The sequence below is a fragment of the Schistocerca piceifrons genome, chromosome 1 (assembly GCF_021461385.2).
Source record: "Schistocerca piceifrons isolate TAMUIC-IGC-003096 chromosome 1, iqSchPice1.1, whole genome shotgun sequence".
Taxonomy (NCBI): Eukaryota; Metazoa; Arthropoda; class Insecta; order Orthoptera; family Acrididae; genus Schistocerca; species Schistocerca piceifrons.
The window spans coordinates 1,089,298,642-1,089,314,047 of record NC_060138.1 but is presented as its reverse complement, the minus strand read 5'-3'; the positions used below and the strand labels follow the sequence as shown (position 1 = coordinate 1,089,314,047).

General features: G+C 36.7%; 1 protein-coding gene across 1 annotated transcript in view; it reads left to right on the top strand.

Annotated features, from left to right (window-relative positions):
• The window catches only part of LOC124798157 (serine/threonine-protein phosphatase 6 regulatory ankyrin repeat subunit C-like), a 281,321-nt gene that overhangs the window by 152,256 nt on the left and 113,659 nt on the right, over positions 1–15,406 (top strand). The window contains exon 7 of the mRNA XM_047261442.1: positions 5,512–5,613. Coding sequence (XP_047117398.1) covers positions 5,512–5,613 — 102 coding nt within the window. The remainder of the gene's footprint in view (positions 1–5,511; positions 5,614–15,406) is intronic.

The window sequence follows — 15,406 nt, the reverse complement described above, 5'->3', positions numbered from 1 at the left end:
ACCACAGCTCTTGTATCATATCCTTGACAATCTCTTCCCTTCTTTGAATCTTTTTGATGCCCTCCATCAGTCCTATCTGATAAGAATTACGTACCACAGAGAAATATTCTTGCAAAGAACAGACAAGCGTAGTGTAGACAATCCATTTATTGGATTTTGTATTTTGTTGTACTTTATTGATCCAAGAAATCACAATATTATACAATTTGTACAATGATATTGGACCGGTCATGTATAAATTTTTACAATGTAACTGGATAGATAAAAAATCTACTCACCAAATGGCAGCCGGAGAACATACATATAAAGATATTTAAAGGTATAAATATAAACTATGATACATTAATTTTAAATAATTGATTATTTTTGTTGATACACATTTTTACAATTTTAATTTGTTATAAGAAAGTCTGTTCATTATTACAAGAAGGTAACAGACATCACGTAGTGCTTTCACTTGGTAGGTGGGTTGTAAATTCTTTTAAGAATATGATGAAATCCAATGGAAGGTGGTGGAAAAAAAGGAATAAATACAGACAACTGCTTTACATACTTTAAGGAAGCATGCATATTCACCTTATTGAATGAAGTCTCTGTGAAGTGAATGACCAGTAGAGTCTCCTCTTTATACTGTTGATCATATAAATGTGCATTTCTTAATGGATTGCTGCTGCCATGTGTGCTTACTGATGATAGTTCATGCACAGCACATTTCACCACTGCTATCTCCAGTTGCAGGGCTTTGACCCAAGTACATATTTGCTCACATCACTGCAGGATGTCATGCTTTAACTCAATCTTAATCTGCAACAAATCGTTTTCACTAAAACATTAGAGGCACTGTACTCACCCACCCTCCTTGACTCATGCTTTGCGCAACAGGATATAATTCAGTGTTGAGCAATTCATTAATTTGTAGCTCTTGTGTCCTCAACCAGGACAAAAAGTCATTCACAGATTCCTTGCACTGTTCAATAAAATTTCTTCTGAGCTTATCCTCTAGCTCCACAACTAAATTTTAAAATCAAATTGTGAGCTGTTGAACTAATGTTTCCATTGTAGTTTTCACCATTTTTAGTGAGCTCACATCACTTGATAATTGTGGTATCATGTCTGGTAAAACTTTATACACATCTTTTAATGCTGTAATTTCAGAACATATTGCCAAGAAATTCGAGGTGATCTGATTGGTATGTTCTTTCACAACCTGACCAAGCACTGATTTGATTTGATCCAATTGTTCTTTCGAAACTTTATGAAAATTCTCTTCCATCCACATCTGTAAACCATGTGCTGAATGGTCACTCTTCATCATAGTCTCTAACTTCTGATATAGCATTGTGAATGGAACTGCTATTGTAAATGTTTGCAGAACTGTTTTGATTGTGGGTGGATCCACTTGCACATCTGTCTCACTGGTGGCCACGTCTACATTTTCAATGGTTGACTCTCCCACACTGCCATTTTCAACATTTTCCTAATTTTGTATTTCATCTGCTTGATCCACATTTTGTACTCAGCCAGTTTTTGTCCTGATGCAGTTAGTAATTTTGAGAAATAATATTATTCACTTCACTTACATTTGCATACATATAAGTAATGCGGTTAGCAACACCAAAATTCTTCCTGAACTTTCAAGAAGAGGCATGCAACATTACTAGTCAAGACAACATTACGTCAACATTTTAACTTAGCATTGTACAGTAGTGGCTATCATAATGCCACGATCCCTGAGAACCTTACAATTACCATAATTAAAATTTTTAGAATTGCCAGTTAAAAAATTAATGATGTATGTGTTACATATACCCTGCTGAACCGCAAGATCCATGGCATCTGCTGGCAAGCAATAAAACAAAGACATACTTACTGTGTATTTTTGGTGTGATGACCAGAGTAATTTAGTAGTAATGCCACATAATTTTCCTTTTCTTTCAGTAAATGTAAATAAATATTCCTGATTTTGTTCCTTCCTTCTCATTGTGGTTTATATTTTTTCATGGCAACAGGTAAAAGACAGAGAAACATTTAATTTAAGAAAAAATATGCTTTGCATGAATAAGAGTTACAAAAGCAATGGCACTATGTGGTTAGCAATTTAACACAGATCAATATATGTATTCAGTCTTTTTAGACTACTCAGTCACTATTGTTTTAGATTTTTGTGCTATTGATGATTATATTTCTTCAACAAATCAGGCTCTGGTAGCTCTTGAGCACTGTCTTTGTTTGAAGTCTCATTGTCTGTAAAATACTACTGTGATTTCAATGTGAAAGATAGTAATGAATATTCAATCAAACTTTGTGAAAATAGATATGTAGGTCCAACACATTAACAATAAAGTATTTAAATGACATGACATGATAAACATTTAGTCTTTTTGCCTTCAAACAATTTGCGCACAATTTCCTGTTATATCCATCTGTAATGTATAAATTCATCAACCAATTCGGTATTGTGATATCAAAGGGTTAGATACCATAACCAGCAGACATTGGTACTTGAGAATGAATAAATTATTATACCATAAAAGTGTAAAACACAAGATTTAGCCACATTGCCTCTTTCTACATCAACAGCAAAAACAGAAATAAGCCACAGGAAGAGGAAGTGTCTGCTTCCTTAAAAAATCGTTTGTTTCTTCAAGTAAAATTAATGTATCTTTTCCATAGACATCAATTCTACCTTTCATGTAGACAGTCTCTGAATTTTCTTTAATCCTGTTAATTAAACATTTACATCATATGCTAGGTCTAATACCCTCATGCTCATAAATTATGATGGAGTATTATAATCTGGTGCAGCACTCTATAAGAGTTTGCCAAGATATGTCAGGCTGAAAAGTGAAAAGCAACATAGGAGAAGAATCAGTACATTTATTTACCATTGACAGCAGAATAGACATTGCCTTTTATATGTTATTACACACATATATAATTACAGATGTACTGTAATTACAAACCTACAGTATTGTATACATATAATCATACACATTGAAAAACAGAGTAACAGCATAAATTACAAGCCCCTCCTTGTACAATGAACGAGGGAATTTCGAAAAGTAAAGATACAATGGCTCGTAGTCCTTAAATAGAACATATATTTAGAAAACATCATTTACATCTTATCAACTGGATTATTTGTTATTTTTTGACATAATCACCCCCGTTATCCAAACATTTGTTAAGTCGGTGCACAAGCTTTTGTATCCCACGGTCATAGAAGGTTGCTGCCTGTTGTCGGAACCACATTTCAACTTCATCTTAGATCTCTTCATCGTTGTGGAATGATCTTCCACCAGGATGTGACTTAAGGTAACGGAAGACATGGAAGTCGGTGGGCGCAAGGTCCAGGCTGTATGGCAGATGGACTAATACATCCCATTTGAATTGTTTGAGTAGTGTTTTGGTTACGAGCGCTGTGTGAGGCTAAGCATTGTCATGAAGCTAGTGGACTCCACTTGTCAGCATTCCCCTGCATTTGTTTTGAATTGCCCTTCGAAGACATTTCACAGTCTGGCAATATGCAGCAGCATTAATTGTCATTCCAGGAGGCATAAATTCCAACAGAAGAATGCTTTGTCTGTCCCAAAAAACAGAATCCATGATTATCTTCGCTGAAATTGACGTTTTGCATTTCTTGGCTTTTAGTGAATTCGAATGATGCCATTGCATTGATTGTTGCTTGGATTCAGGTGTATGGTGATAAACCCATGTCTCGTCACCTGTCACAATATAATCAAGGAACTCATCACCTGCTTCAGCATAGCGTGTGAGGAAGTCGAGTGCAAAGCCCATCTTTTCTTTTTGTGTTCCTCCGAGAGTTTTGGAACCCAGTGCGCACACAATTTCCTGTACCCTAACTTGATAGTTACAACATCATAAAGAGTTGCCTTTGACACATCCGGTATGATCTGATGCAATTCTTTCAATGTGAGACGTCTATTCACACGAATTGCTTCCTCCGTTCTTCGAAGAAGGTCATCAGAGATGGCAGAGATGGCATCATAGAAGGCTGACCTGTTATTTGTTTGTCATGAACATCGGTCCTACCTTCAGAGAAATGACATCACAATTTCATTACATTTTGTTGATTCATAATGTTCCCATAAACAGAAACAATCTCTTTGTGAATATCCGCTGGTCGCTGACCTTTTCCATGAAGAAAACGTATGATGGAGTGCACTTTGCATTTCGCGGGATTCTGAATCGGCGCAGCCATCTTAAACATGACCTACTCCAACCAGAAGCAACGTTCAACTGTCGAATGACCGTGAGGAGAAAGCTAACAGTTCAAGGTTAACACCAGTGTTGCCAACTTGCTCGCCAAAACTCTTCTGTTCCTCTGGTGTACGGTGTATCTTTACTTTCCGAAATACCCTCGTATCATTACATTTGGATTCAGTTATGTGAATTTTACTTAATTGTAATGTTAGTATAGTATGGGTTTTGCAAGCTTCAGACATGTAACAGCATTCTGTGTTAACTTACTTAAAGTAATTTTTTTTAATATTAGACTAAAACACTATCTGAATAGGCTAAAAGGAGGAGCACTGGCTTTTTTTACTGTAACTGTTTTTGTCCTAATATACATGTAAACATATAAAGTACTCTAACCATAATTCCTTAACTGTCAGTGTGAGTCATTTCACACTCATCATGTGAGAGTCACTCCAAAACAAATTCACAATATTTTTTTAAACATCCAATTTATTTTCCATGTCTTTGATATTTTTAACATCCTGGAACAAAGGGCTATATAGTGGCATGGTAGAAGTCAGGAGCTGCATATTTGAGTTACTATTTAGCAGCCTTCATAGCATCTTCAAATCTTTTCCTGCTTCTCCTAGTCCCACTCAGATTGCCAGTTCAGTCACTATTATGCATTTGTCAGCCAAAATCATATTGTGAATATGCTACACATTCTCAGGAATCTGTGCAGTGCTTGGTTCGCCATCATGCAGGATTTCTTGAATATTCACCAGATAATCTGCTTGTCCAATGACTAATTGTACTGGAGTCAACAGCATCATCAATGTAAAGTTCTGCAGTCCCTTATGAATGTTTGTCACTGTCTTATTTTTACAACACAAACAAACATAACATGCAGCTGCTACCTCAATGGGAAGCTATGATAACATAACTGGGAAAACATGTTGAATTAAATTTGAATACAGGTGGGAAGAATTTTTCTATGACCTCTGTGAGTAGCAAGGATGCAGGCCAAAATTTTAAGAATGTAGGAGAAGACAGATTGCTACTTTCTGCATTCTGGCCCTAGCTGCTGGAGTTGGTGGGAGAGGTGTGCTTGCTTGTGTGTATGAATGGTGTGTGTTTCTCTTTTTCTGATAAAGGCAGTAAGCTTTTGCTTGTTAATGTATAAACTGACTGTATCCACAGTCCTGCAGGCTGTCATTCATTATGGAATTTGTATGTGAATGAACTAATAAAGAAAACCAGTATTTTATTTACACTTTACTTATATCTTTTTTAATGTTTATGATTTTTTAGGCATTGAGGGAACTAATAGAGGGTGGAGTCACTTTATCATCTTGCAGAAAGGATGAGCTTACAGACATTCTCCACATGGCTGTGTGGCGCCATCAAGATGAGGTAATTTGGTAGAAATAAGTGTTATAGATCCTAAAGTTTAGTTCATAGTAATGTGTATTAATTATGTTTAGAACAACGGTGTCTGCTTAGTAATAGATATAACATGAACAATTGGAGAAGGGCTGACTAGTTACATTTTAGTGAAGTCTGGCACATTGTGAAGGCTGCACTGCATCCAAATATCAGTGTATATAAAAGTGTGTATGATATGCACATAATTTTGAAACAAGGAAGTACAGGATATAGGCAACTAAAACTTTCAAAATACAGTCAACATAAATATATTGATAATGAAGATAAAAGCTGCACTATGCCAACTAAAGATGGGTGAAAAACTGAACCAAATCTTTGCATAAATAACAACAATGTGGGAAATGATAGATTGCTGCTTACCATAAAGAAGACACGTCAAGTTGCAGACAGGCAAGATTAAAAGACACAAAGAGTGTCTTTTAATAGTGCCTGTCAGCAACTTGACATGTTTTCTCTACGGTAAGTAGCGAACTGTCTTTTCCTACATTGCTGATATTCCTACCTGGTGTTTCTATTGTTTGATTTTTGCATAAATAAAGTTTTCTAAGTAGTTACTCATTGTTGTATTTTTCAGGTAGTTTAGTGAACTACTTTGAATATTTAGCTTTTAGAAGTTTTAAAATTTGTCTCTCTTCACTAAATGGAATCATATCTAATATGTAAAGGGTGCTGACCTGTGGAAAAATTACCTTGGATCAGTAGACAGGGAAAGAATCATCTGCGCTGATAGACTTTTGTCTACTTTATTTTGAAAAAAGGGGTTTACTTTTACAGTAATATATGACTTTAAGGTATAGACTTTTCTTGTGCTCTAGTACCACATGTCACTGATGTGATCCAGCGTGGCTAAGCTAACATTTTCATTGGTGCCAGGTAAAATATGTTAAATAATGTTGTTCCATAAAATTTTGGGTGAAATGCAGGATGTCAATAACTTACTGCTTTAATATTTCAGTGAAGAATCTTCTGGCTATCTTCAAGAAGCTATGTAAATATTCAGTCAGATCTTGATAAGATATCAATGTGGTGCAGAGATTGGCAACTTGCTCTAAATGTTCAGAAATATAAAATTCTGTACTTCACAAAATGAAAAAAACATAGTATTCTATGACTATAGTATCAGTGAGTCACTGTTGGAGTTGGATAACTCATACAAATACCTGGGTGTAACGCTTTGTAGGGATTTGAAATGGAATGATCGCATAGGTTCAGTCGTGGGTAAAGCAGGTGGTAGACTTCGGTTTACTGGTAGACTACTGGGGAAGTGTAGTCACTCTATAAAGGAGATTGCTTACAAATTACTCATGTGACTGGTTCTAGAATATTGCTCAGGTGTGTGGGACCCATACCAGATAGAACTAACAGTGGATATTGAAGGTATACAGAAAAGGGCAGCACAAATGGTCACAGCTTCGTTTAATCTGTGAGAGAATGTCACAGAGATTCTGAAGGAAGTGAACTGGAATACTTTTGAAGATAGATGTAAGTGATCCCAAGAAAGTCTGTTGACAAAGTTTCAAGAACTTGCTTTAAATGATTACTCTAGGAATCTACTACAGTCCCCTACATATTGCTTACATGGGGGCCATCAGAAAAACATTAGAATAATTTGTGCACACACAGAGCCATTCAAACAATCAATCTTTCTGTGCTCCATATGTGAATGGAACAGGAAGAAACCCTAATAACTGGTGCAATGTGATGTACCCTCTGCCATGCACCTGACAGTGGTTTGCAGAATATAGATGTAGATGTAGATGTGTGCTGGCAAAATTAGTCTAACATTATTAACAGACATTATATCTCGGCCTGTCTGTGATTGTAACTTGCATGTTAGGGCAGTATTAACTAATAATATTGTGTCTTCAGTAGTAATATTTTCCCAGAATGAACTTTGATTCTGCAGCAGAGTGTGTACTGATATGGAACTTCCTGCCAGATTAAAATTGTGTGCCAGACTGGGACTGGGACCTTTCTTGCAAAAGGCTGATGTCCCAGGTTTGAGTCCTTATCTGGCACTTACTTTTAATCCACCAGGAAGTTTTATATCAGCATACACTCCAGTACAGAGTGATACTCTAATCTGGAAATAATCCCCAGGCTGTGGCTAAGCCATCTCTCCACAGTGTTCTTTCTTCTAGGGATACTACTCCCACAAGTTATGCAGGACAATGTACATAAAATTTTGAAAACGTGAGATGAGGTAGTGGTGGAAGTAAAGCTGTGAGGATGGGACATGGATTATGCTCAGATAGCTCAGTCAATAGAGCACTTGCCCACAAAAGGCAAAGGCCCTGGGTTCATGTCCCAGTCAGTTGCACAGTACTGATTTGCAAGGAAGTTGTACAATATATTTATTTTATAATTGCTCTCCAACATGTTTTTTGAGCTATAGCTTCATTTTCAAAGACTGTATACATGTAATGGGCATTACATCTGCTTATAAGAATATATAACTGTACAGAAATGAGAGAAATAAAATCTCATAATATATTATGTGTGTTTGATCACACAACACTTGTCTTCTGCATTGTTGAAAGATTACATATTTGCATTTACATTTTGAATGATTTAACATGTTTATGGCAGTACTATATGACCCTTATGATATGTACTTAAACCATGTTACAGTGATAATTTCTATTTGCGTAGATTGAAGAAATAAAATAATTCAGTGGCTGGTGGTTCCTGCATTCATCTACATCTACATCTACATGATTACTCTGCAAGTCACATTTAAGTGCTTGGCAGAGGGTTCATCGAACCACAATCATACTATCTCTCTACCATTCCACTCCCGAACAGCGTGCGGGAAAAACGAACACCTAAACCTTTCTGTTTGGGCTCTGATTTCTCTTATTTTATTTTGGTAATCATTCCTACCTATGTAGGTTGGGCTCAACAAAATATTTTCGCATTCGGAAGAGAAAGTTGGTGACTGAAATTTCGTAAATAGATCTCGCCGCGATGAAAAACGTCTTTGCTTTAATGACTTCCATCCCAACTCGCGTATCATATCTGGCACACTCTCTCCCCTATTACATGATAATACAAAATGAGCTGCCCTTTTTTGCACCCTGAAAAAAAAATCAGGTTTGTGTACAACATATGCCTACAAACATCAAGAGCATGTACACCCTGATGTGACTGCTGATTTCAACAATAAAAAATAAGGTCTGATGCTTTTTGAAAAGCCCACATATATGGGGGGAGTCAAAAAGTAATGGGACTTTTGCAGTTTCTTGTTGCAGGGCTTGGTACACTGCTAGTAATCAGAGTTGAAGTATTGTTGTCTGCAACAATTCTATCTGATGTGTCACTGTTATTCCTGTGTTAGTCACTGTATTGTAGCAGATGGCTCCATTGTCGATCAGTGCAGAGGAGTAAATGAGGGCAGTGATTTGTTTTTTGTTTGCAGAAGGTATTAAACCTGTGGAGATGTGAACAACTGAGGCCAATTTTTAAGTCATGGTGATGGAAAACTGATGAATCACAGTTGACAAATCCCCAAGATTTTACCTATCAGTCATGGTTCAGTGTATTCTATCTTACACAACAGTCTAAATCTTCAGAAAGTATGTTCAACATGCATACCAAAAGAATTGTCAGTGCACTATAAGGCACAAAGGATGGACATCTCTTGTAAACAGTTGGCCTTTCATCAATGCGAGAGAGCTGGATTTTTACAGAAAATCTTAACTGGATGAAATGTCGGTGCATCATCATGAACTAGAAAGTAAGGCTGTTAGCAAGGTTTAGAAACACCCATCAATACCAGAAGTTAAGAAATTTAAACATCATCCATCAGCTGGTGAGATAATGCTAACACTGTTCTGGGACATGGAAGATGTGGTAGCTGTTCATTTCACTCCAAGAGGCAATACGGTGAACAGTGAGAACTATTGTGATATGTTGTGAACTAAACTGAAACCTGCAATCAGATCCAAACACTGCAGAAAACTGTGGTAAGTGTCATCCTGCAGCAAGATAACTTCTGGCCATATTCTGCAGAACAGACTGCCAAAAGAATAAAGGAGTTGGAATTTGTTTGCTGGAACACCTGCCATAAAGTCCAGACCTGGTCCCAAGCAATTTCCATATGTTTGACAATTGAAAGCTCTCAGGGGAAGAAGATTTGCAACTAATGCAGAAGTCATTGATGCAGTGCTAAATTGATTACAGGTGCAACTAAAAAACTTTTTCTCCAATGGAATCAAAAAACTTGTGAAATTCTGGAAAATTTTGTTGAAGCACAGGGAGTTTATGTAGAAAAATAATTTATGTTTCAGTTTTCCATCATTAGACTAAATATTCCTTTTCTCAATAGTCCCTTTACTTTTTGACTTTCCCATGCAGTACAGAGGGAAAGAAATCAATGCAGTTTTCCTCATTAGCTGACTCCCTCATCATCTATCTGATTTATGTGTCATAGTAAACTTTCCAGGGAACAACATTATAAAATATTACAGAGGGATTGAAAGGAATATAGCTCAATTTCCTGCTTTCCCACTAAGTTTCCACTGTCTAACAGCATTTTAAAAATGTTTTGAACTGGAAGAAGAAGTTTATTCTTCAGCATGGGATTGCTATAATGTTTGACTGACTTTGATATTGGGCAAGTTTTCGACATGGGAATAATGTTGTTTACTTTTCTAACTCTCTTTGACAAGTGCACTTAAGGCTGTAAGTTAGATTTGTAGTGTGTGTTATGCAAGCAATTTTTAGGTATTTAAATGAATTTAATATCAACAATATAGGAAAAGACAGATTGCTACTTACTGTAAAGAAGACACGTTAAACAATAGACAGGCACACTTAAAAGACACTTGTCTAGAGCTTTCAGCCACAGCCGTCATCAGTAAAAGAGAGACACACACCATTCATACACACAAGCAAGCACATCTCATGCACACACGACCGCCTCTCAGGCTGGGATGCAGCTATCACACGATATGCAAGCAGCAATCTTGAGGGGACAGGGAAGGGGAAGGGATAGCAGTGTATGGGTGGGGAGAGGGATGGATGCTGTCTCGTGGAGTGTGCAAGGGGTAAAATGCCAACAGACCTCTACCACAATAACATTATGGTACAGGTACTTGATGTAAATATTGTTATTTTTTACATTGCTGACATATTTTTTCAGACATTTTAAATGTTGAATTAACATTGTGACACTTGACAGACATTACAGATGTGGGAAATAATTAATTCAGGTATGGTGGTCACAATAATGTTTGACTGACTTTGATATCAGTTTTAGAGACAAGTTTTTGATGTGAGGATTAAATTGTTTACTCTTGCCAAGTCTCCTGTAAGTTTGAAGTTAGATTGGCATGTTTGCTTTATAATACTGAATGCAGCTCATATTTCAGTGCTTGGATATCAGTGAGACAGGATGTGTTGGAACTAGCAAAACACTCGGTCAGTGAGTTCACTCTCGTTTATGCCTGCCTGCCTGCTTGTCTTGTGATACTTGACAACACTTTAGATGTGGAATATAATAAAACTGAGATTTTGTTGTGACTTGACCAGAAATCAAACTTTGCACACGTGTAAGTGCTTCTTTATGTAATTTTTGGATAAATATTTTTGGATATGGAGCAAAAAGTTCAGAGTTGGATACTCTCAAGCATCCTGTAAAGTACTCTGAAATACTGCAAGTTACACCATTTACATAGTTTTTGGTTGAATGTGGCACAAAATAATAAAGTAAAATATATATTTCAGAGCATTTTCTTACTACTACGCACAGCCAAAAATACTGCAAGTTATATCATTTATGTACTTATTTGGATAACTTCTGTTGAATAATGATAAAAAAGAGGAAGAAAAAGAAGAAGAAAGAAATCTGACAAGTCACTAATTTATGCACCTCTGATGAAATGTATTTTTTTTAACATGGTGCAAAAAATTCAGTGCGTGCAGATACTTTTGAGCAAGATCGAGATGGATGCATTATGACTGGATTTTTCATTTTAAGAGTCCGTAAAGTACTAAGCAGTGATTCGCTGCTTCATTTTAATAGAATGCTGTGAATGACTTGAGAAGGTGTGAGGGGGATAGGGTGGGCATGCGGCAAGGGGAGCTAAAAGTGGGAGGGAGAAATGGGGCAGGGCCAGTTCCACCATGTGTAGGTCCATTAGGTCAATAACACGGGCAGTGCTGAGACACCCTCCTCTCTAAAGCCACATGAACTACTGACAAGAAACTATGCTCAAAATGTGTGAACTTTTTTAGCTTCTTGTGTATGTATGTGCAACTAATTATGGCATGAAGGATAAGATATCAGTATCCGTTTCTTGATGTTCCTTAATGAATATCTTGCTCGTAAAGTCTTGTGTTTCACGGTAAAAAATGATGTTGATATGTCCTGGGTGTGATTATTTTCAATAATATAATTTGCACACAACTTCCACTTGGTTTTCATCAGGTCTTTTATTTTATCCATTTTCCGCTAATTAAACTTCCACAGGAGATAAACAGTAACCAGATTTTCAGACAAAACCAATCAAATTTACAGCCCAGCAGCTCACACCATAATGCGTCATACAACTGACTCCTCCTTTGCTTACAGACTCCATACTACTTGTTACATACAAGTCAACAACAAAAATACATGAAGATGCAGTTCAGTCTTTTACATCCTAAGAGTCTCATACAATTAACTCCTTCTTGTTAACTTTTTTTTCAGAATAAATCATAAAAATAAGAAAAATGACAATAACTTTAAATTATAATTATGATTTAAAATTAAATTGAAAATGATTTTTTTACCTTGGACTGTGTCTATAAATTCAAGGTGAAACCTAATTTCTGAGTTAGGTCATGTTATTTCATGGATTAACTGTTTTCAACTAAAACACTTAAATTTATGTCTGTTGTGATCACAAACTATTTCTTACTTTATTTATGAAGTTTTTTCTAGGAAATATTAAAATATAACTAAGAACACCTTTGTTACAGCACTCCAGAAATTCTATAGATTGATACATCACTGTCTTCACATCACTTAAATCTGTAGGGCAACTCTTGAATACACACTTTTCATTTAAATAATTAAAAATGTATCATACTTTATAACATATCAAAGAATCTAAAAGGAAGCAGGAACCTCCATGATTTTTATTTCTTGTGCAGCTTCTTCACTTCACAGGCCATCTGGGTACCCCCTTTCAGCACAAGTTTCTCAGAACTGTGCAGATGGAAATTGTCTCTGCAACACATCCCATGCTTTCTCTATCCATCTGACCTATACCTTCACTAACCTGGACCCACTGCCTCACCTTGCCTTTTCCTTTCTCTCTTCTGTCCACACCATTCCTTCTCCATCCAGATCATGGAATGAGTTCTCCTACCACTTTTCCTCTCTGCCCCAACACCATGTGGACACTGTTCTTCCCCCACTCTCTTCTTTTTCTACCTCCTGCCCTTCTCTCTCGCTTCCCTTTCTCCCTCTTTGTCTTCAACATGCTCTTGTTCTCCCCCTACCCCCTTTGCCTCCCCCCTCCCCCCTCCCGCAGTCACACTCCCGTCTCCCTCTTTCTACATCTCTTTTTGTTATATTCTGTATACTCTATTCATCTTGTTGTGCAGGCACAAAGTCATCTGTTTAAAGATATGACCCTTTCCCTCTACCCCCTCCTTGCATCGTATCTTACCCTGTTTCCACCTCCATCAGCTCAGGCAACTGCTTTCATTAGTTGAGTATCAATAATTAGTCTTCCCCTGGCTTTGGGAGTATGCATTTGGGTGTCTGTGTGGTTGTGTGTGTGAATTCGTGTACTGTTTCTAGAGAAAGAGCTACTTTTGAAAAGACAGTGTGAATACTGTTTTCTTTTATGTGTTACTGTGCTCTTTGCATCAATGCGCTATAGGTGAGTGGTTGCCTTTCCCTCATGTTACATTTTGCTCCATACAGGAATTTCCATTATTGTCAAAATTATATTTGGAGAGAGTGAAATTAGAAACAGTTTCCCATTTCAAATATATCAGCAGCACAACTTCCAAAGACAACACTGTTAATCAGGAAATACTCAGTTGGACACAGAAAGCATCCAGTTTTTACATTCAAATCAGAAAACTTTCTATGTGACCATGAAAAATGACAAAAACAAAAACAACCATATACCTCACTACTTTGTGCCCATTGCCATTATGGTTTAGAGACATGTAACCTATGGAGAAAGACTTCATTGAATTCAAGTGACAGAAATGAGAATTACAAAAAAAGTATGAACCAAACTACTAAGAAGAACAAAATCATAAATGAGGTGAGTAGGAATGTAGCCAGCATCCAAGGCCCTCTTATTAGTTTAATAAAGAAACACAAACTGCAGTGATGTGGGTTCTACATGAGAATGGACAAGAAAAGATCAGACATAAAATATTTTGAAATTAATGTCCAACACAAAAGACTGTGCAGAATGCTGAGAAAATGCGGGATAGACACAGATCAATCACGCAGGGACAAGAGGCAATTCAAATGGAAAGATGTCCACCAACAGAAGATCTATAAAAACAGGATGAGATGGCAAGCACTTGTACACCACACTGCAGAAACTCCAGATGAGAAATGATGATGATAATGGTGATAATATAGGGTATATAAATTGCAGAGGTAGATTTAGGCTCAAATACAGTAAGCAGGCTCAAATGATTGTAGGCTGTAATAGTTATGCAGAGGTGAAGAGACTTGCCTAGGATATACTAGCATGGAGAGCTGCATCAAACCAGTATTCAGAATTACAGCCTCAGAACAACATCAACATAAGGCTTTTTCCTGTTATTATGCCAACAATAATGGAATACCCACTTGCATCCATATATGTTGTGTGTCAAGTTTCTTTGAGTTTCTAATGATGTTTTGCTGTGCCTAGCTCATCTGTAAACATAATTTTAAGGTTCTTCTGTTTCCTGTAATGATAACAATATTTAACAAGCTCTGCACATTATGATGAGAAAGTAGAAATCTGTTACATCTGTTACCCTTTCTGATGCCAAGCTGCCATTTTTAGGCTCCTCTAGTGAATTTTGCAGCTATATCTTGAATAGCTCATTAGGTCTGCCATTCAAAGACATTACTCTAACACAAAAAGTCCTCGGAAAATACTGGAAATCACAATGATTTGACAAACAGTGCTCTGATTATAATTAATGTTTCTGGAAGACTATTTTTGTTCCTGCAGTGGTTGGTAATAGGAGCCTCTGAACCTGGAATCCAAAAGTCCTAATAATTATTGGAGTGTCTAATGAGATAGGCTTTTGATTTAATTTATGATGTATTAATGTTCTTATCTTTTGTCTGTTTCTATGGGCAACTTGTAATTTCCTTTGTCACTAGAATGATGGAATCTAGGTTGTGTAATAGTAAGGCATGGGAAATCTACATGAATGTTATATTTACATCTTTTATTGGGGTAATGCATTTCAAAGTCCATAAGAAATGAGTAAGGTTATTTACTGTGAGGGAAATTAACAAATAAATCTACTGCTGGTTGCTGCACAAATGTTGGCAGGAGTGTGTGACATAAATTCTGGAAAACCTGAATTTTACAAACCCTTAAGGATAGGTGGCAACTATCCCATGAAACCCCGCATATGAAAAGTAGTCAGAGAGGGATATACTACTGCCTGCTACATACCGCTCCAATAGAGACAATGAAGACAAGATTGCACTAATTATCATGCATGTGAAGGCATTTAAGCACTCTTCTCACGCTCCATACAATAACAGTGATTTGTATAATATGGATGTAAATAT